Raw genomic sequence first — 21750 nt, forward strand, 5'->3', positions numbered from 1 at the left:
GACATGCTGAAAAAAAATCACTGATTTATCACAGCAGCATTATTTTTAAAACACAAACACTAGATACTGTTGAGAGAGAGTATTTTTTTCAAGTATACTATGAGGGAGTCTGCTTGAATAAAAAAATCAAAATTATTAAAAATGTGTCAAGTCCAGTATGTGAAAATGCCATTATATAAAGCAGAAGTTACAGACAAACTGAAGATGTAATCCTTTTCGTTTTGAGAAAAACAGAATTGGATTAAAAAAAAACCCCTTCCTAATTCTGAAGTAGGTTATAAATTTCATATCAGAATCTGACTTTTTTGTTGCAAAATTAAACATGAAGGTGTGGGTCTGCAGTCTGTGCAGAAGAGGTTCTGAGGGTGTCGCTCCCAAATGTAACTGTAATCCTCATATTCCCATCATTCACCTTAGCCTGTTCTACACCTATAAGAAGAAATTGCAAATTCCTCCTCAGTTCAGAAGAAAGGTGCCACAGGAACACTAGAGATGAAAAAGAGAGAGAAAACTCAGATAGGTGATATGGAAAGTAACATCCAGTGAGCCAGTGAATCTGAATGGAGCCAGGACAGATCATCTGTGTGGAAAGCTGGCACTGAACAGCATTGCAGCACTGTTAATTAAAGTTTGTCTGCAGAAGAATTGCTCTGGGTGAGCATTATCATCCCTCCCAGTGAGGATATTCTCATCCTGTATCTAGCACACTTCATTCTGTACTTGCCTAAAGACAGTCAACATGTACATGTGAGTTCTGATAGATCCTCTTGGAAAAGGACAGGATGACAATGGCACTTTTAAAGACAGAACTGTGCTTATCCCAGAATAGGCCATAGGAGAAAAATTCTTACGGTTGCTCCTTTATGGATTTCAGTAATGCTTTCAATAATGTCTCTCACAGTATCCTTCTGGACAAAATGTCCAGCACACACACAGATAAACACATCATGTGGTCAGTGAGCAACTGGCTCACTGGTCGAGCACAGAGGGTAACAGTGAACAGGGTAACACTGGACTGGTGACCTGTCACTACTAAGGTTCCACAGGGCTCCATCTCAGGCCCTGTGCTCTTCAACATCTTCAAAAGTAACTTGGACGCAGGCCTAGAAGGGATACTAAGCAAGTTTGCAGACAACACAAAATTCAGAGGAGCTGATGACTCCCTCAATGGCAGGGAGGCCCTGCAGAGAGACCTCCACAAATCAGAGGACTGGACAATCACCAACCACAGGAAGTTTAACAACAGGGAAGCGCTGGATTCCACACCTGGGTAATCCTAGATGTCCATACAGACTGGAGAATGAGAAAGCAGTGCCACAGAAAGGGACTCGGGATCCTGACTGAAGGAACATTGCACATGAGTCAGCAGTGCCCTGGCAGCCAGGAGGGCCAATCATGTCCTGGGAGGGGCATCAGGCAAAGTATCTCCAGCAGTCGAGGGAGGGGATTGTCCCATGCTGCTGTGCACTGGGGCGGCCTCACCTTGAATATTGTATGCAGTTTTGTGCACCACAATATAAGAAAGATACTAAGCTATTACAGAATGTTCAAAGGAGGGCAATAAAGATGGTGAAGGGCCTCAAGGGGAAGCCATGTGAGGAGCGGCTGAGGTGACTTGGTCTGTTCAGCCTGGAGAAGACTGAGGGGAGACCTCATTGCAGTCTACAACTCTGTCATGAGGAGAAGAGGAGGGGCAGGCACTGATCTCTCTTCTCTGTGGTGACCAGAGACAGAATCCAAGGGAATAACCTGAAATTATGTCAGGGAACATTTCAGTTGGATAGTAGAAAAAGATTCTTCAACCAGAGGAAGGTGGCTGGGGTACTAGAACAGCTTCCCCAGGGAAGTGGTTGCAGCATAAGGCCTGAAGAAGTTCAAGCATTTGGATAATGGCACCTGGCGTGACTCTTGGGGACAGTCCTGTTGTAGGGCTAAGAGCAGGACTCAAATGATCCTTGCGGGTACCTTCCAACTTATTGTATTCTGTGATTCTGTGATATATTAGTGAGAAGGAATGCCATCCAGAGGGACCTTGACAGATTTCAGAGGTGGGCCCATGTGAACCATGTGAAGAGGAACAAGATCAGGTATCAGATCATATACCTGGGTCATGGTAATCCTAAACCTGGATACAGGTTAGGTGATGAGACTGAGAGAAGCTCTGCAGAGAAGGAGTTGGGCATATTGTTGGGTGAAAACCTGGACATGACCCACAATGTGCTCTCCCAACCCAGAAAGCCAGCTGTATGCTGAGCTGTGTCAAAAGAAGTGCAGCCCGCAGGTCGAGGTCCTCTACCCCACATTTATGAGACCTCACCTGTAGCACTGCATCCACCTCTGGGGCCCCCAGACTAAGAAAGACATGTACCTATTTGGGCATGTACAGAGGAGGGCCATGAAGATGATCAGGTGGCTGGAGAACCACTTCTATGAAGAAATTCTGAGACAGCTGAGATTTTTTTTAGCCTACAGAAGGTCTCTGGGGAGCCCTTGCAGAAACCTTCCTGTTCTTGAAGGGTGCCTACTGGAAAAATAGGGAAGGACTCTTTATCGGGGAGTATGGTGATAGGATGACAGGTAATGGTTTTAAACAGAGATAGACTGGGTTTAGATTGGATATTATGTGAAAGTTCTTTACTGTCAGAGGGTGGTGAGGCACTGGAACAGGTTGCCCAGAGAAGCTGTAGATAACCCACCCCCGCAAATGTTGCAGGATGTTGGTCATGTTGGATAGGGCTTTGAGCAGCCTAGTCTAGTGGGAGGTGTCCCTGGCCACGGCAGGAGGGTTGAAACAAGATAATCTTTAATGTTCCCTTCAACCCAAACCATTTTATTATTCCATGTTTCTAACAAAACCAGTATTTTAGCTGTCCCATCATGAAGTTTTCTGTGATAGCAGCTCTACTTAAACATATCATTTCGTAGAATTCTCTTTTTGCATTTCACCTTGGAATGAAAATAAAAAGTCAGTAGATTTAGGGTTGAAGTACACAAGAATATACAAGGGCCATACCCTGGTCAGTGAACAACTGAAATCCAAGCCATTACTCAGGGATGCAGGAGAAGTGATGAAGACTGTTGACACACCTCCTACTATCCATGTGCAGTCACAGCAGTAAGACTCAAAAAAACTGGACTACTCAGCACAAGAAGAATTTTGTGCAGGTTTTTTGATCATAATTTTACTGGGAAATGTTGACATTTTTAAGTCTGTTTTTGGCCAGCCACCTGGACAAAGTTTATGCTTTTCCTACTGGGCTATTGGTAACAAGCATTGATAAGGGAGAAACTTTGACCTTGAAGACAGAGCTCCCTGTAAACTAATTAGTCTCCTCTGATTCGCTAGTTGCATTTAGAGGTCATTTGGAGGAGAAAGTGAAGAGGAAGGAGAGAATGGCTGCCCCCAGACTCATTTTATTGGAGACCCCCAGGTGATTATGCACATGCTCAGGGAAATTCCAGTGCCTGTGCACATACACAGAAAGAAGACTGTTATGTAACAAGAAGGTGGGGCTAGACACCTCAGACTGGGTGGTACTGGCCACACCTGCCCAGTCAGACCTCACTAACAGCCTGTATTTTAAGGGCAGATGACTTGTGCTCTGGTTGCTTGCTAGTCACGTGAGAATACCTTGTATTTGAAATAATGGGGATGCCTGTTATTGCAGTGAGCGAGCCAGCGCCTAGGGAACTTCAGTCTCTGCCTCTTTCTCCAGAGAATCTAAATGTTTGGGTCGGTAAGACAACTTAGTGTGAGCAATTCCCCTTGGTGAGTGGGGGTGCTTACATGTTTGGGCTTAGTGCTTTTGGTTTTCTCTCCCTCATCCTTTTTTTCCTTAAAACTCGTCACTTAGCAGCCTCTGGTAGGAAAGATACTGTTTGTTAAACTCTTAACAGTGTTTCTGTTTCACTTTCTGGCATCTCTTAGAACCCCTCTAGTACAATAATTAAAACCTAAGCTATTTTCTTAACCTATCAGTATTCTTTGACTCATAATAGCAACAGCCAGTTTGCACCATAAAATTAGATTAACACAGTTGGGTAAAGCAGATGTTGACATAGGTCAAGAGCATTGGAAAATTAATTGCAGATACCATTTCACAAATGTAGGGGGTCTAAATTTGTGTGGTAGTTTTGGCTTAGTCGGCCTTAGTTTTTAGTCAGGCCTTAAATTTAGTAGGCCTCAGTTCAGAGGCCCTGATAGTGTTAAGTAGATTCAAGGAGACAGGTGATCACCTGACTTAAGCAACTAAAGAGATATTTCATATCATCTGACATCAAAACAGGTATAAAAGTGAGGGAGGGAGGGAGGTGCCTCTGCCTCTTTTCCTTCATGGGCGTGGTAATGAGTGGACCTGCTGTGTTGTCCTGTGAGAACTACTGCTATTTCACAGCTGTTTCAGTTTGGGAAATAAACATTTTTATTGTTGATTTTTGTTCTCTCTTGCTGGGTATTTCTTGGGAAGAGTCTTTTAGGGTGTTTTTGTGTGTCTGGGTGGTGGAATCTATATTACTGGGTAGGCGACTTAGTGTGGAGTTATTGTTTCTTTTTACTTTTGCATATATTGCATCTGGCTTTCAATTTTCTCTCTTCTGTGTAAACATAAAAAGCTTGTAATTTTAAGTTTTAGTTGGGTTTTTTCCTCCCTTTCCCTCAGGATTGGGGGGTAGGGTCTGTGAGTCTGTAGTTGGCACTTGGCATTTTGCCAGGTTAACCCACTACAGCTTGGATAAAAACTCAAGGACTCAAGCAGTGCTGTGTGATGTATTCTTGCTGACTGACAAAGCGCTTCTTCAGCAAGGGTCAATGACAATCTACAATCAAAGCAGTTGTCCTAATTATGTTACACATTCTGGAAAAAAGTAAGATAAAAAAATAAATGTTAATACAGGCTGAGCAGAAAACAGAAAAGCAGAGGAGGAAAGAAGGCAGCAGAGAATCCTTGAAATTACCCTTGATGCCCAAAGACACACATATTGCATAACAGCAGGGCAAGCTACCACAGTGTCACCCATGGAAAAAAGCTGAAATTCAGTGCACATTTTTCCAACTCAAAGGCACAGAAAAGCCAGTCTGTCCTGATATGGCTTCAGTGGTTTCTATCTGCTTTACTATATACTTGTGATGAATTGTAGCACTACAGTCACACATTCTGACACTTGAAACATGTCAAGAACAGTTACTCTGTTATAGATCCGTAATTCACAATACTTGTCATATTAGAAATTGAGAAAAAGAAAATAAATATCATTATATCCATGACTAGCATTTATGGGATAGATGTTTAAACTGCATATACTAAAGCTTTCCAGACTCCAGTCAGACCATTTACAGGGTTGCAGCTGGTCTCTACAGTCCGGACAAAATTTCTGTCTCCTATGCTTCAATATGATTTAATAGCAATCTTTACAAGCTATTTCTACTGTCGTCATTAGGATAAAAGGACTTTAAAATGGCCTAACATAAATGTGTTCTTTATACAATTACCATCTATGAATACTCTCTGTACTTACAAAACAGTTTTTTTCCTAATCTAGATAAACTTCAAATGTGCAAACATGTATTTTCTGATGTACAAACTTAAGCTTTGTTGGATGGAATCTGAGATGTCCTATAGATGTCTGCTCTCACCAGTGAAGACATTTCAGCAGCTTCAAAAACTGCAGTTGTTTCCTATTAATACTATTATTGTACCTCTAATCATTAGTCCATTTCCTTTGCCTCCTGATAGGAGAGGCTGAAATACAAAACTGGACTCTGGTGGATTAACAAACATGTATTAGCATCATGTAACAGCTTAAAATCACTTGACTGCATTTCCACTATTTATCAGGACAGTGTGAAAGTCAAGAGGAATGGCAAGAAATTTCAGTCTTTTGCAATGGCAACAGTAACAAATTACCCAATGGCAACAGTAACAAATTACCCAAGTATCTTCTTCAGACTACCTCACTGAAGCGCATTTGGGCTCATAAAATGACATGCAAATTTACCATATATCTGCATTGAGCAAGGCTGCAGATCTCACTGCTAGCTTCCTGCATCAAAGTCAAAGGATACAGCCAGGACTCAAAAAAGAAGCTTAAATATGATGAAGAGAAAAACTGATCCAGAAGGCAGCAGTATTGGGATGTGTTCCTAACTGAAGAAAGGGAAATCTTTTAGGTCACAGTGTTCAAACACATACCCAGGTCATCAAACTGCTTAACAGGAGTATTATTCAAACTCACAAATAGTTACAGCAATGTGAAATGGTTGAAAGTTGAAGCTAAATAACCTCACATAAAGCAGAACATCTTAAAATGATCTGGATACTTTGCATTGCTGGCAGAGTTTTACTTAAAATTAGAAAACTTCTAAAACTTATGATTTGCATCAAATAAAAATTCTGGTGAGCCACATGACATCTTGTCAAAGATGGTTTGACTGTATGATCATAATGTTTCCTTTTGATCTTAAAAAGCATCAGTCTATTGGCATCTGTATTTCTGAGAAACAGTTTCTTAGGAACTGCTGGGAAAACAGAAAACCTTGTAGAATCTGGAAATTCTGATTTTATTATATAGTCACATAGAGTTGTGATAACATCTACAGTTGAACTAGGGGATTGAGTCTCAGTTTGGTAAACCTACTTAATAAGAAATTTTTAATTTGCATCCTTTACTCAAGTCAAGGTAAGCCAATATTCTGCTCTTTATGTATATGTAGCAGTTCAGCATCAATGAGAGCGAAAGGATTTATTCTTTCTTAAAATAAAAAAAAAAAACAACGGAAAAATAATGTCAAACAATAATACAGGTTAAACAGACCTTATGTAAGCAACAGTCAACACACTAATGGGCATGACTGCTTTAAGTGGATTATATGGATTTAGAAAGAGTGTTTTATTTTACTAACATTGTATTCACAAAATGCATTGTGTCACACCAAGAGAAATACAATTCCACAGAATAAAATACATGGTGTGCATTTGCCACTTGCAGAAGTTTTTATTCAACTGTCAGCATTGTTAATGTTTTGCAGGTGGGTAGTCAGAAGCAGGAAGGAGCACAGTAGTTGTATGATGAAGGCTGCACACATTCAAGAAGCACAGCTGTGAACAGGATGTAGCTGCATGACACCTCCTCTGCACTATTAAAACTGGCAAGGGTCTGCTAAATTGAAACAAATCAGCCAAGGATGATGACTGAGTGGCCTTCCGGAGACACTGACTTATAAAATGGTGACAAAAGGAGAAAGTTGGGTAGTGGGGAGATTCTTCTGCTTTGTTTGGGGAAGAGATGTCTTTACAGCTCTCTGTTCCTGCCTATCTTATCTATGTGTATCGTAATTTCTTGCTGTCCACCATTTAGAATAGTTGGATCAGACAACAAGCACTGGAATTAAATATGATTGTCTTGCCTGTTAAAAGTAGGCAGACAGATGCATAAAAATCTTGAGCATTATGTCAGGAACATACACTATTGCCAGAATGTTTTCCAAATGCAAAAGCAAAAAAAAAAAAAAAGGAATTTCAATCCCCTTTTTTTGTTAATGTGCTTCACTACAACCAATATCATCAGCATCAGAGGACAATGAATCTCCTCAGGAAATGGTGTGTAGAAACAGTTCTGTTATATTCCTAGACAGTTTGTTCTAAGATGTGCCTAAGATGTTCCTCACTGATATTCTGACATTTGGCCTTGAAGGATCAGCTGCTTCCAGAATGGTGCATCTTTCCATGGTTCAAAACTAGGATCTCTTCAGTTCCTTGTCTTTCGACTGTTTTTAACATCCAGCAGATTTATAGCTCAGTAGCCAAATCACAAACTTGCTATCTTTCTGACATTATCAATGCAAACGGACTCCAACAACAGCTAAAGCACACTTAGTGTAACACAAGACCACTGCAGCTATCACAGCTGTTGTCTTCCCTGTCAAGCTCTTAGAATACAGAGTAAAAATTAAAGGATTGATTCTCCTTGATTTTTAAAAAAAATTTAGTTGTCCTATCATTTTCTACCTATGAACTCACTTTGCTGCTAAAAAACAAACTATACCAGAACTGTAAAGAAACTCAAATATTAACACTTATTAGCATCTAGGGAGAAAGCACTGCAAAGAGCTCTTCCTTACAACCCTCTGATTTTACATATTTATAACTGTTACGATGAAATTTTCATCTTAGGGAGTTAAATTTTCCACACACAGATTTTTGTCATTGTTAAGGGTGAGCAAAATTCTTTAGTGGTTTCTAAATTGTGAAAGGAATGTAACACCCTTTTCTTTTTAGGCTGCAAATGACTTTTCCTTAGTTTTGGATTTGTTGTTTGGATTTTTTTATTAAACAGCATTTGTACTTAGAAAACAAAGCTGTACAAGGCTGTGTAATCTCCCTGCGCATGCACTGTATATCACTCCATTACTGGCCTCACTTTGAGTGAGGATGAGCATTCCAAGCCTGCACAGGAAGAGCCAACCAGACAGATGTACCATTAAGCAGGAAAATGTTCTGTCAGAGAAGTGCAGAGAAAACCTTATGCCAGAATGAAGAGTCTTTAGAAAGCATGTAGGTTAAGTCTAAACTGGAGCTGGAACTAGGTGATCTTTAAGGTCCCTTAAAACCCAAACCATTCTAACTCAAGGTACACAAGCTGAACCCAATTATGCCTAATTAAGGTAGCCATTCAGCATGCCGCATACACCTTTTGCACTCTCAGCAAAAGCAGCTGCAACCTCTACTAGTCCCTGCCCATTATCCATTGCCAGCTAGACTCTCACAGTGTGCGGCACCATACTGGAGTGTATGAGGCCCAAGTAATTTCTCCAAACTTTAACTCCATGGTTGTGATGCTGACATGTCCTCTGATGATGCAATAGATGGACAGAGATCTTCTCCTCCTAGTTTTTGTTATTTCATTAATGCACAGCCAACTTTGTAATTATGATATTGTGAAAAATTCTAATACCTACAGAATATAAGGTAGAAAACAAAAGAAGTATTGGTAGCTAACTATCTACAACTTAAGTACTTCTGTTTTCTAAAGTAAGATGCCAAATGCTAAATGCTTTTAGGTCTAGTAAGGCAATTTTCTGACTTTATCCATTTCTGGGATTTGCACTGCAGCTCCATGAAAGGTCTGTCTGCACAAGAAAAGTGTGACTACTATCACATATGAACAGCTTACATTTAGCCTTTAAGATACTAAAACATATTTTTCACTGAGGCTCCTCTAGAGAAACGAAAATATGTAGAAAACTTTTTTCCCTAATTTGTCTCCAAACACAAGAAATTTAAGAGGTATGTTACATTTTGAATCTTAATCTTACTATGTGAATATAGCATTGAATAACAACAACTTTCAGAAATGTTTGTTTGCTACACAGCAAAAACATCCCCTGAAGGGAGTTTTCTCCTCAAGTACTCACAAAGAATATTTCTATGTATTTTTGAAGGTTCCTAGCCAAGTATCTGTAACAAGATCTAGACTACAGTCATAAATATTGTCACTAACCTGTGCTCAATATATTTATGAGAAAGGGAACGTATTTTAACAGCAGAACACACTTGAAAAGGAAAGCCAAGGAGTTCCACTACCACAAGCCCCAAATTCACCAAGTGCAGAAATGTCAAAGAACATGAATCCCCCATATTTCTAAACAGTTCTAAGCTAAAACCCAGCTACAATCCAGTCAATTTTAAAAATCTTTTAGACTTACCATGTTCAACACACATGTTGCTCTGAAAAATTCAGAACTGTTACTTGTATTTTTTTCTTCTCTTGATAGAGTCCCTTGCAAAACCCCAGGTCATTGGCGATATGTGGGGTCTTTTGCTTTTGCCTCTCTAAAACCAGAAGGCTCCAAATGCATTAGACAAAAAGAGACCAGTGAAATCTGCCTCATTTTGAATATTGTTGACTTAGAAAGTTTTAGCCGCTTCTCTGAGAGATGGCTAGTCCCTTGCCTGCCACTTCAGAGTCAGCTGACATCTTCCTTGTGGGCCATGAAGTCTAGAGACCGTAACACTAGCTCTACCACAATCCCTATAGACTGCTGAGTGCAGGAATGGAATACCTGACAGCTGGTCTGACACTGCATTTCTGTGATGTTGCAAAAAATTCATTAAATGGGCATTGAAGTATTTTACTCAAAAAAACCCCTGGTCAAAATCCTGACGTAACTCCTTGCCATCTTGTGGTCTTTCAATTTCCTTGCTAATCCCTTCACTAGTTTCATAAAATAATACTATGAAAATAGCTAAAGAGTATAATTCTGCAGAATAATGTTTTGTGTCTTTTTGAGGGGGAGGTTGGGATTCATTTGTCATTTGCTACACTAATAAGGAAGTGAACCACTTAAAATCTCTGAACTAATCTCTAGTTCTCTTCCAAAAGTTAACAACAACATTGTCATTGCCAAGGAGCTCTGTAAAATGACTTGGCAACCAGAAAATTGGAATCCAATCTAATATTTCTTTTTAATGCACTTGCAATTAGATATAATATGGGGACAAAACCCCTTTGAGGAAGGTGCCAACAACTAGAATAATCATGATGAAAGTGTATGTAATCAAATACTAATATATTTCAAGAAAAACTTCCATATTCTCCAACAGTGAATATTTCTCTTTTCTAAAATGATATTACACTGAATTTCTACTGGCCATTTTTCTGCTTTTAGTAGAAAGAATTAAAAGCTAATTTCATTAGGAAGCTTCAGTGATCATTTTGTTTTTCTTTAAGTTCTAACAGCGAAGTCAGCTATCACATTAATAAAGTAACAGAATTAGACATTAACAAAGATTTTATTCTTCAGAAACAAACCTGTCTCATTAATGTTACAATTAACTTCATTAAATATCTCTACCTATTGTCAATAAGTGAAATTATCATTACATGACAAAATTTGGTGACTGAAGAACTCTTGTTGTTACAGAAGCACTGGATTTGACCAGCACAGAAAAAAAGGAAGACCACGTATAGTCATGTGATATTGGCTTTTCATCTTTAAGTTACAGTTCACACAAGGTTCAGCCTTAAACTGTTTTTGTATCCCCCACAGACCAACACACTGTTCCATGTGCAGAAAAGGAACATCAAATTTTAGGTTGCTATTCTTCAGAATGATTAGAAGTTTCAGCTTCCTTTCTCAAGTCTTTTGAGTATTGGGTTGGTGCAGAACCCATTTGGAGTGCTGCATCCAACTCTGGGGTCCTCAGTACAGGAAGGACATAGACTTGTTGAAACGAGTCCAGAGAAGGGCCACAAAGACAGAGGACTGAAGTAGCTGTTCTATGAGGAAAGACTGAGAGAGTTCTGAGGATCTTTGACCATCAGAATGCTCCAGGGAGACCTTATTGCAGTACTTTTATGGGACCAGTAAGAAAAATCAGGACAAACTTTTTATCTGGGACTGTTGCTATAGGTCAAGGGGCAATGGTTTTAAACTAAAAGAGGGTTCATTGGATATATGGAAAAAATTTTTTACAGTTACAGTAACAGGTTGCCTAGAGTGCCCCATCCCTGGAAATATGCAAGGTCAGGTCAAATGGGGCTCTGAGCAACCTGATCTAAATGAAGACATCCCTGATCATCGTGGGTGGGGTTGGACCAGATGACTTTTAAAAGGTTCCTTCCAAATCAAACTATTATGTAATTCTAAGATAAGGGAAAAACCTGCTACAAAATGCAGCTCCAATCCCACTCCACTATTGCTCTACTCACTGGGGTTTATCTCTCTGTTTTCTCTCTAGGTCTAGGTGTATTTTGAAATGCTGTCTAGTCACAAATGAAACTAAGTCCACTGCAACCTCATAATGCTAGAAGTATTCTTGATTCTTGCTGAAGCAACACAGAATTCTCAGGGATTTTTGCTGACAATGTATACAGTTTAAAATAAAAGTAACATAACAGGCATCCCAGTAAGTTTCATTGCCATTAGGCAAATAAAATATCAACCAACTTTTGCAAAATTTACATGACAAACAGCTAGGACAACACTAATTACAGCAGGATTTACTGGAGTTCTTTGTCAGGGAACAGCAACTTCATACTTCAAAAAACCATGAAAAAAACTCCCTCAAGTTGTAGGACTATTTGTTCATGTTTACATGAAATTAATACTTCAGAGGCAGGTGACATAGGGACATGTTGCTATGCCCTCTCATTACTTGTGATTCAGTTCATGTTCTAACTCACCCAATAACAGGCTCCTTGGAAACAGCAAGCCTTATTCCTGATTTTTACTAAATTAAAGACGGAAGACTTACTCAAGTAAAGCTTTTTGAGGCAATTAAAGTGTCCACAGTGGTAAATACTGCATTATTTAATAACTAACTTAACCTCCAGTCAAACTGTGAACAAGAAAAAAGCATGATGGTTCCTATTATTTTGCAACCAAGTAGCATCATATTGACTCTTGGTCCCTTGTGTGCTTGTATATTTTATGGCTACCCACATAGACATCAGTCATTCACCTGGTCTCACTGTTTAACTGTTGAGTTATCTCATTTGACTAACAAAATCTTTTTGTTCACTCAATTTTCACAACTAAATATGTAGCCTTGCCAACATGAAACACAGCCTTACTTATAACAACATTCTCATCTGAATTTCTCTAAGCTTCAAGTCCATGGCTTTTAAAAGCCCAAGGTTACTTGTGACTGTTACAATTCTGCTCCCCTCTAATCTCCTAAGAACACAATTGTGCTACCAGTAACAAGGATGGGATTCTGCCACTACTCTCCTATCCTCTGAAGACAGCTTAGATTATTTGGTGTCATGAAAAATATGCTTGCCAACATTCTACATGCTGCTATCAAAGGTTCTGCTCAGGGTGTTATGTCAAAGATAAGACTACCTCCCTTTGCTTTCCTGTACTAACATTTTTTTATCATCAGGTCGTACTGGCCCATTCTGTGTTTGTGTCCTAGTTAGAGCTGCCAGGACCAGTTATCACTGTGTGGGTGTAACCAAAACTGTGTATTCTACACCCTTTCGTCATTTCTAACAAACTTAATAATGGATCATTTGCAGCAGCTGCTGAGGGCACACCTGATCCTGCAGGCTGGCTACAAGCTGGGTGTTAGAGAGCCTACTCTCTTTGAAGCCATAGCTTTTCTTGGGATGTGAATTCAAGGTATCAAAGAATCATATGGCTTTACAAGCATTTGAGTGGGAGGAATCTCTTTAAGCCTGAAATTAAAATGTACACCCAGTAAAACCTGGGGCTCCAGGACTGGGTTGTAACACCCAGCAGAGCATCTTCCAGAAATGCTCCAGCAGAGTATCTTCCAAAAATTAGGTAGCTTTGCTTCTTATTTTAGTGGAAGTAGAGACCAGAAATCTTTCTGTTTCTGAAAGATCAATGAACCTGGACCATCAAATAGTAGTTCAAACTCCAAATAAATCTACCTGAAATTAATTAAAAATGATGAGCTGCCATCTTCACTGAGACTAACAAACAAAGACTAATGCTGCAAAACTGGCAACAGTGACATTAATCGAATTATTAAGTCTACATTTTTGAGCATGTGGGCCACATGTCTTTTTCAGATCTCCACTGTGATGTGAAGAACTGGGGACCTCATTAACAAAATGAAACAAAATTTAGTACATCTGTTTGAATATATTATCAATCTTACAGTTGCCTTTTATTACCTTAAGAACTATCATCTTCTAGGATATTTATTCTACTTATTCTGTGGGATATTTTTTACCACGATGATGTGGATGATAATGAAAATGATGGACAAAATTGTTATACTGCATATCCTTTATCTTTTCATCCAAATAGAGATGGGCATGCAGTTAATACAACTTAACGCTGAGGAAATTGTCTGAATACCTAATTCACATGTCTTCAGTTTATCACAGAATCATAAAGGATGGAATAAAGTTGGACCTCATGTTCCAAGAAAAGCACACACTTAATTGCATGGTATTGTCTTCACTTTGTTTTAATGAAAAGCAGAACCTTAGAAAACAGATAGTGTGTCAATTCTTGTAATGCTGTACGCCATTCAGATGAATGTCCTATGGCATAATATTTCCTATAAAAAATGCAAATACTTTCTACTCAGACACATATGTAGATTTTCTTACCTTTGGTTCCATTGAAATGAAGCTGTGGGTACCTCTACTTGACAGAACTGACCTTTTAATTGTTTTACTGTGGTAGAAGTGGTAGTAATCCTTCAGTGTTCCAATCTGCAAGAGCAGGGAAGAAAAAAGGAGAGGGAGATTTAAGTTATGAAAACTGGTTTTCTGTTTTTCATTTCTTAATGTCTATAAACTATGCAATTTCCTGTGTGCTGAAATGTCACTTGAACCCACTGATCATCTTTCAAAAGAAGGAAATACAATATGAAATAGACAGAGTATCCTTCAGGCAACAACTGCATGACCAAAGATTATAAAACTGATCTACTTCATGTGGCTGTATCTACCTTTTTAATATTTCATTTGTACACAGTATTTTAAGTAATTCTATATCAATATCTTTCCAAACTGTCTTCAAATGGCAAGTATTTCAATCATCAAATGGCTATAGGGTTATTAAAAAGCATTTCAGCTAGTTTGCTTAAGGAAATGTACTGTAAAATATGCTAGATTTGGTTATTTATATCATTAAATTCTAAAAGGACATTCACACCAACATACTATATAATAAGAATAGCTTTCTGTTTCTACCACATGCAGGCAAAAAAGAAGAAAGGAAGATGGAATGGTAACTTCATAGGATAACAACTTGCTTAAGGTACAAACAATTAATGCAAAACAGCAATTTTCACCATGGTACAAATGCTTCTCAGTTATCCCTTCAGTACACAGTAGCAACATAAATATTAAACTAAGATGGCCTTCACAATTTGAAATTTTCCTTTCCAGAGTCATCAATATCTAAACATTCATAACTTGAAACTTCAGTTTCACTCACCTATAAACAAACATTCAGTCTCACTGTGTGTGGGAGAATGTCTTTCCAAATCATTTGGAATTTGACCTACTATTGCACTGCAAATCTTGTAAGACACTTAATAATTCAGTTTCAAGTTCCTCAATGATGAGTGAAAAAAGGGACAATTGAGCTTACTGTTATTTCAAGTTGAAACTCAAAGTGACCTCAGGAAATAGGCTTGGTTTTGCAAATAGAGATGAATGGAATCATTTAATCTTAAAATAATTCCACAGTATTCTGAATTTTGCATCTATAAGAACACCCATGTAGGAAACTTGAGAGTTCAACAGTAAAGACTCAAAAAGAAATGGAAATAAGTTACTGAAAAAGTCCAAGAATATACTTTTAAAACATGAGAAAACAAAAATCTCGAGACAGTATCAAAGTAGACTGCTAAAAAATATGGATAGAAAATATCAACAATTTAAATGCATTTGCCTAGTGGGGAAAACTGCAACAGGGTCCAGAATATTAACCCCAATATGTGCAGTTAGTCCATCAATATCTTCATTTCAGGAAGAGGGACTTATGTTTAGTTTAAGTCAAACAAAACAGTGTGTTAAAACAAATCAGTTTATCATAAATGAAATCGGAATTGGTTTGTCTAAGCCTAATTAAAGCATATTAGCACTGGAATAATTTTCCTGCTGCCTGCTTTTTGAAAGGCAACTAACTCCAGCTGAAGTGGCAGAACTCTGGAGCATGGATGAACCTATTTGTAGTGAACAGGCCTACATCTGGCTGGTGACCAGTCACCCCAGCAGTTCCTCAGGGGTCAGTCCAAGTAGTTCTGCTCAATGTAATTGTTAACACTCTGGATACAGAAGTAAAGTTTCCTGATGATACCAAAGTGGAAGATGGTGTTGACTCTCTTGAGTCAAATAGAGATGGGCATGCAGTTAATACAACACTGAGGAAATTGTCTGAATACCTAATTCACATGTCTTCAGTTTATCACAGAATCATAAAGGATGGAATAAAGTTGGACCTCATGTTCCAAGAAAAGCACACACTTAATTGCATGGTATTGTCTTCACTTTGTTTTACTGAGATCTGAATGGATCAGAGCATTAGGCTATGATTAATGGAATGAAATTTAAAAAGTTGAAATGCTGAATTCTGCAGTGAGGACAAAGTAATGCCAGACCCAAGTGTAAAATGGGAGAGGAGCAGCTGGAGAGCAGAGCTGCAGAGAGGGACATGGGAGTGCTGGCTGACATTAGGCTCAGTGTGACTCAGCCATGTACCCAGGCAGACAATGAGGTCAAACAGCATCCTGGGGTGTGTCAAACTCTGAATAAACCAGCCAGACAAAGGATGTGGTTATCTCTCACTGTATTCAGCTTTGGTGGGCCTCATTTGGAGTACTGCGTGCAGTTCTGGGGCCCACAGTTTAAGGATTTGAAGGTCCCTGAATGTGCCCAGAGGAAGGCAACAAAGCTGGTGAATGGTGTGGAAGGCATGGCTGTCAAGTGGGGCTGAGCACACTGAGTTTGTCTTGCTTGGAGAATAGGAGGCTGAAGGGTGGCCTTATTGCTCTCTACAGCTTTCTCAGAAGGACAGGGAGGTGCTGATCTCTTCCCCAGGAATCCAGGGATACCATGTGTGGGAATGCTTCAGAGCGGCATCAAGGGAGGTTCACATTGGACTTTAGGAAGCATTTTTTAACCAAGAGGGTTGTCAAACAGTGGAACAGGCTTCCTGGGTAGCTCATCAATATCCCATGACTGTCAGTATTTAAAAAACACGTGGACAATGCCCTTAATAACATAATGTAAGTGTTGCTCAACCCTCAATCAACTAGATGACCACTGTAGATCCCTTCCAGTTCTATCCTATCCAATTCTATTCCATTCCATTCTTTTCTATTCCACTACTTTTCACTTCATTTCTAAAGTTTATTATGATTTTAATAGCCTGTAGCACGTTCCATAATATCAGGTAGCTGTTACACCCTTTTTGAATTATTAAGTATTTATATCAACCAGTGAAGTTTGGTTCCAGGCTTAGCACAAGTACAAATAATGGCATGCTACCCTGAGACAGAGGGATGTAATCGTTTACTTCCTCGATATTTCCTAGACTCATCAGTAGCCTCAAGCAGGGTTGAAGTGCTAACTGCTGGGAAGTGATGCTATTCTTGCTTCTTAATTCCTCAGAGACCTCTGAAATACATACTCACCATACCAGGCTACTCTACAAAGGCTACTGAACTTTTATAGATCTTGCTGTCTACAGAGTAAATTAGAAACCCACTACTTTTGTCAGTGTGTAGCTACACAAGCATACACATTACTGAAAGGACTCGGCTCACACAGGTAACTATTTTACCTCTTCACTGATAAATAGAAATACATATTATAGGGAAAATAAGGATCTATCCTGTTTTTTGCTACAAACATCTCAACGTCACCCAGGGTTTTGTTTTGCACTAGTTTGAGGATTTTATTTATTTAGTTATTTACTGAAGGCTAACCACAACTGACCACTCTGAGGACATCAAAATGGCAAATTTAGATGACCTAATTGCACTCCTGGAGGTCCTATAGTTTAGCTTCTATTAGAAGAGACTGGAGGGATCTGCATGTCCTACCTTCCAGCCCAAGTAGGACAGTGTGAGGCTTTGCAATCCTTCAAGGCTGTATTCCCTCTGAGACCTTGGCCTGAAGAGATAGAATTAAGGCCTTGGAATTATGTGTGGTAATTGCAATGCCATGTCTTCCAAGCACTAGCGGTTTAGATAATAAAAGTTAATAACAGTGATTATTTAAAATTGTGAGATCTACAGCTTCAGTTCATAATTGTCAAGGAATGAAAAGGACAATATATATAGAAGAAACGTGTTTCAAGAACAAGTTGAGGAAGGCTGGCTCTTGTTTCGTATGTCTTTAAAATTCACACATTTTCTCAACTATTATATTGTAGGGCCATTCAGCCTCTTGCAGCCTGTAGCAGATGGCATAAAACAAAGAACCTATCTATTGTCCATCCACTTCATCCCCATCCCTTTTTACCACAATACCAATACTAGCCCTCCTCCTAGCAATCACAACCTGAACCCCACTTCCCCTTCCTTTCTCCCTAACCAACTTAAACCTAGGGATGCTCTTTCTACTGGCCCTATCAAGCCTAGCAGTGTACTCAATTCTGTGATCTGGCTAAGCCTCCAACTCTAAATACGCCTTAATTAGCACCCTACAAGCAGTCACACCAACTATCTCCTACAAAGTAACAGTAGCTATCATCCTTTTATCCATAATCATTTGCATCTTAGCTTGTAAGTCAACTTTTTCTTTTTGCAGCTGCAAAGTGCTCTTCTTCTAGTAGGCTGAATGGAAAACAATATGCTGCTGACTCAGTGAATTGAAGATATATTGTAATGGTCCCCATTTCTCCAGTCTTTAATTACATTGGTTCAAATGGATTTGGAAAAGAAGATCTGAATCCGGTTCTGAACTCTATAAAGCACTAGAAAAGCCAAAGAAGCACAGAAACACCCTGTATAGACCTGGAACATAAAACATTATATATAGGCACATCAGTGTATTACACATAGGGTTGAAGATATGATTCTTCCTGTCTTGCAAAAAATCCCAAAATGCTAAAGAAGAAAATATCAAAAGCAGAGAGATGAAGAAAGTTTACAAGGTTTACTATTATCATCTCATTTTTAAAAAAAAATCACTTCAAATCTATTTCAAACTTTTAAATTTCTTCAGATTGAAGCATTTTCATTTTTCTCTGAAAAATCATTTCTGGTGTAGTCTGCATAATGTGACAACATTTTTCATGTTTCATAGAACCCCGGAATGGCCCAGTTGACACGAGGGACACAATGCCATCCACAGGGACCCAGACAAGCTCAAAAAATGAGCCTATGGGAACCTCATGGAGTTTAACAAGATCAAATGAAAGGTGCACTTAAATTTTACATGCAGTAGCTCACACAGTGAGCCCATAGCCATTACTGATCCCCATGGGCCTCTTCTTAGCTACAGGTTCATTGATACTACAGAAAACTGCCACACCTTTTCCTTCTTGTGTCCCTCTGGACTTAATCAAGTACCAAGAACCTTAAATCCAGGGTTCTCATCTCAGCATTTATGGACAAGAAAGCTCTGTAGAGGCTACTAGCTGTTCAATGACCTGGTCAAATTAAAGCACTCATATCTGGAAAGAACATGTTGATTTAAGGCCTGGAACCTAAACTTGATTTTTATTGTAAAAAGAAAAACTATGTACTGGAGTTTTTGTGGGAGCTGGGATGGTTTTTTTCCAGAGTGACCACACTTTCCCAAACTCCACCTCTCTTGCCCAAACCCCCCACTCTTGTGTCAGCACTGATAGATCTCTAGCACACTGAGGCTGGAAAAGCAACTACCACAAGGATAGCCACAGAGCTACTGCCCCATCTGAGCTGCAGACTGGATGGGGGCTCTTTCTCTCCCAGATACAACCTCAATTTGAAAGCTTTTTATGGTTCTGTTGTTTTCTCATAATAATGGGGAATTTCACCTACTGTGTGTCAGTCACGAGAAGTAATAGGAAGGTTTGCCCACATACTCTCACCTCATTGTAGTGAAAGATTGAACCCCTTTCCGTTTTAGCCAACTTGTGGCTCTCACAAAAATCAGTTCATGGAATATTTAGAGGAAGTAAGCACAGGCCCTCCAGACTTTACTCAGCCTGAAATCTAAAATTCCAACTTTTAAGACAAGTCCTCTATCCATTTACTTAGACTGTCTGCTACCCACCCGCTGGGTTGATATCCTACACTACCCTGCTGCGTGGATTACTACAGGCATTAAACAAACAAGGTAACACACAGAAACAAAACAAACAAAAAACCAAACACAAACAAACAAAAAACCTGAAACCCCCTACTGAGCATTATGGTCATCTTGAACTGCAGTGGCAAGATAATACTGCTCTCATTAGTAGTCTAAAAAATGAAATAATGATATTTAGACTCTATTAGAGACAGTCTGAATCTGCTTGTTAGAGGAATATCTACCAGGCGGGGTACAGTGCCCAAAATTACTTAAGTAAAACAATTCAAGCTAACAGCAGAATGAAGGTGCTGTCGGCATAAACACCGATTGTCACCTCAAATACAACCCAGACTCTGAAAGCCTGAATTCCTGCTGTGCTTAAATGCCCAAATAACCCAGTTTTCACCACTATTTTAAGCCAAATTAACTAACAAATTCAACAGCCCAAATTGTGAAGTCATCTCTTTTTGTGCTCAAGGTAGGAATAGCCTAACTTGACAGTTCATATCTTTGCTTCTCCCACATTCCTTTTCCTTCAGGCTTGTTTTAAAGGGAACTGATGCTGCCATTCCTAAATAGTGACAGTCTGAAAATGTTGGGCTTGGTGTGAAATACACCTCTCCTTCTTGAAGCATTTTTTAAGTCTCCTAGATGGAAAAAAATCCCATACTGTAATCAAGAATTCTTGCTCAGTTTGTTAGATCTTTAGTCTGGAGGATAGGATAGTTCAGCTGGAAAAATGAGATTCCCTTCTGAACCAGCCACATATGAAAAAAACCCCAAAACTGCAAACCAGGCAAATAAATTAAAAAAGATACATGGCTATTACAGCAGAAACATCACAATCTCCACAGAAATAAATCAGTTTGCATCTCTTTGGTGTGGTAGGAACCTGCTAATAACTTTACCACTTAACCATGCCCTCTCCTGTTTAAATAGGGAAGAAATCATATGAACTCACTGAATTCAAATATACCACTCCAGACTTCTTTTGTATTTTTCATTTATGTTTCAGCTATTTGAATGGAGAAATTCTGTCTGAGCACTTAACTTGAGCTAGAAAAGTAGAGTTTGGCTTTTTAAACAGCTAATGTCAAAAATTAATAACTGCCATTAAAATGAAGTAGCTCTGCATTATTTTCTTTCAGATAATGTCACTGTTGTTGCTTACATACTGCTGTATTTTGCATTTAAAATAAAGTAGCACATTAACTCTTTCAACTGAAAAATAAACTTCAGCCTTTAAATTTTAATGTGCCTTTGTTAATAGATTCTGAAGTCAATTATAAGTCTTGATATCATTCTAATTCAATATCAAAATTAAGATTTTTTTCACCGTCTCTTTGAAAATTTTAATGTGACTTTGCATTTTTATCTATATGTTAGGCAGCTTTACAATTCTAGCAAATACTACTGTAGCTAAAGTAAATTAAAATGCACCTTATAAAGAACATCAAAAGAACATTTCAATGTGCACTGGAAATTCTTTACATGAGTTGCTGTATTTAATTTTGGATTACCTCTATGAAAAATAGTTTTTCTCATAGTTTTTCTTGTCTACTGCATTCCAGAATATAATCTAAACATACATATAGTCTCAATTCTAAACTGTTATTAAAACTAAAATCTAAATTTAAATGTAGAATTCTGAATTCCTAGTTAGCTTTATTCTAAAATATTTTTAAATATCAAAATACCACTTCTCTAAATAGATGTTCTATTCAAAATATATTATAAAATGTATTTATAAATGAAGTTTCCTTTGAAACTCCTAATTGATCTGTAACTTTTACAAAGTTGAGGTAAATTGGAAAAAGCTTCCTACATCATACCTTCTGCATAAAGATTACTTTGTACAGTTGTATTTTAAAACAAACACTGTCAAATGAAATACCAGGTTTTTGAGATCAGAGTACTTTAGTGCTTTTTTTGTAACTTTATTTAACATGTAGAATTACTTGGAAAAACAAAGAGAAAAAATTAACAACAAAATAGCCACATAAAATGTTTTACCTCATTAAAAAAACCACAAAATGT

General features: G+C 38.5%; 1 protein-coding gene across 2 annotated transcripts in view; it reads right to left on the reverse strand.

The window, feature by feature from the left end:
• Positions 1–21750, reverse strand: part of PCSK5 (proprotein convertase subtilisin/kexin type 5) — a 199014-nt gene that overhangs the window by 162505 nt on the left and 14759 nt on the right. For both annotated transcript variants that reach the window (XM_071581350.1, XM_071581351.1), the window contains exon 2: positions 14086–14190. In XM_071581350.1, coding sequence (XP_071437451.1) covers positions 14086–14190 — 105 coding nt within the window. The remainder of the gene's footprint in view (positions 1–14085; positions 14191–21750) is intronic.

This window comes from Pithys albifrons, chromosome Z, assembly GCF_047495875.1.
Source record: "Pithys albifrons albifrons isolate INPA30051 chromosome Z, PitAlb_v1, whole genome shotgun sequence".
Classification (NCBI taxonomy): domain Eukaryota; kingdom Metazoa; phylum Chordata; class Aves; order Passeriformes; family Thamnophilidae; genus Pithys; species Pithys albifrons.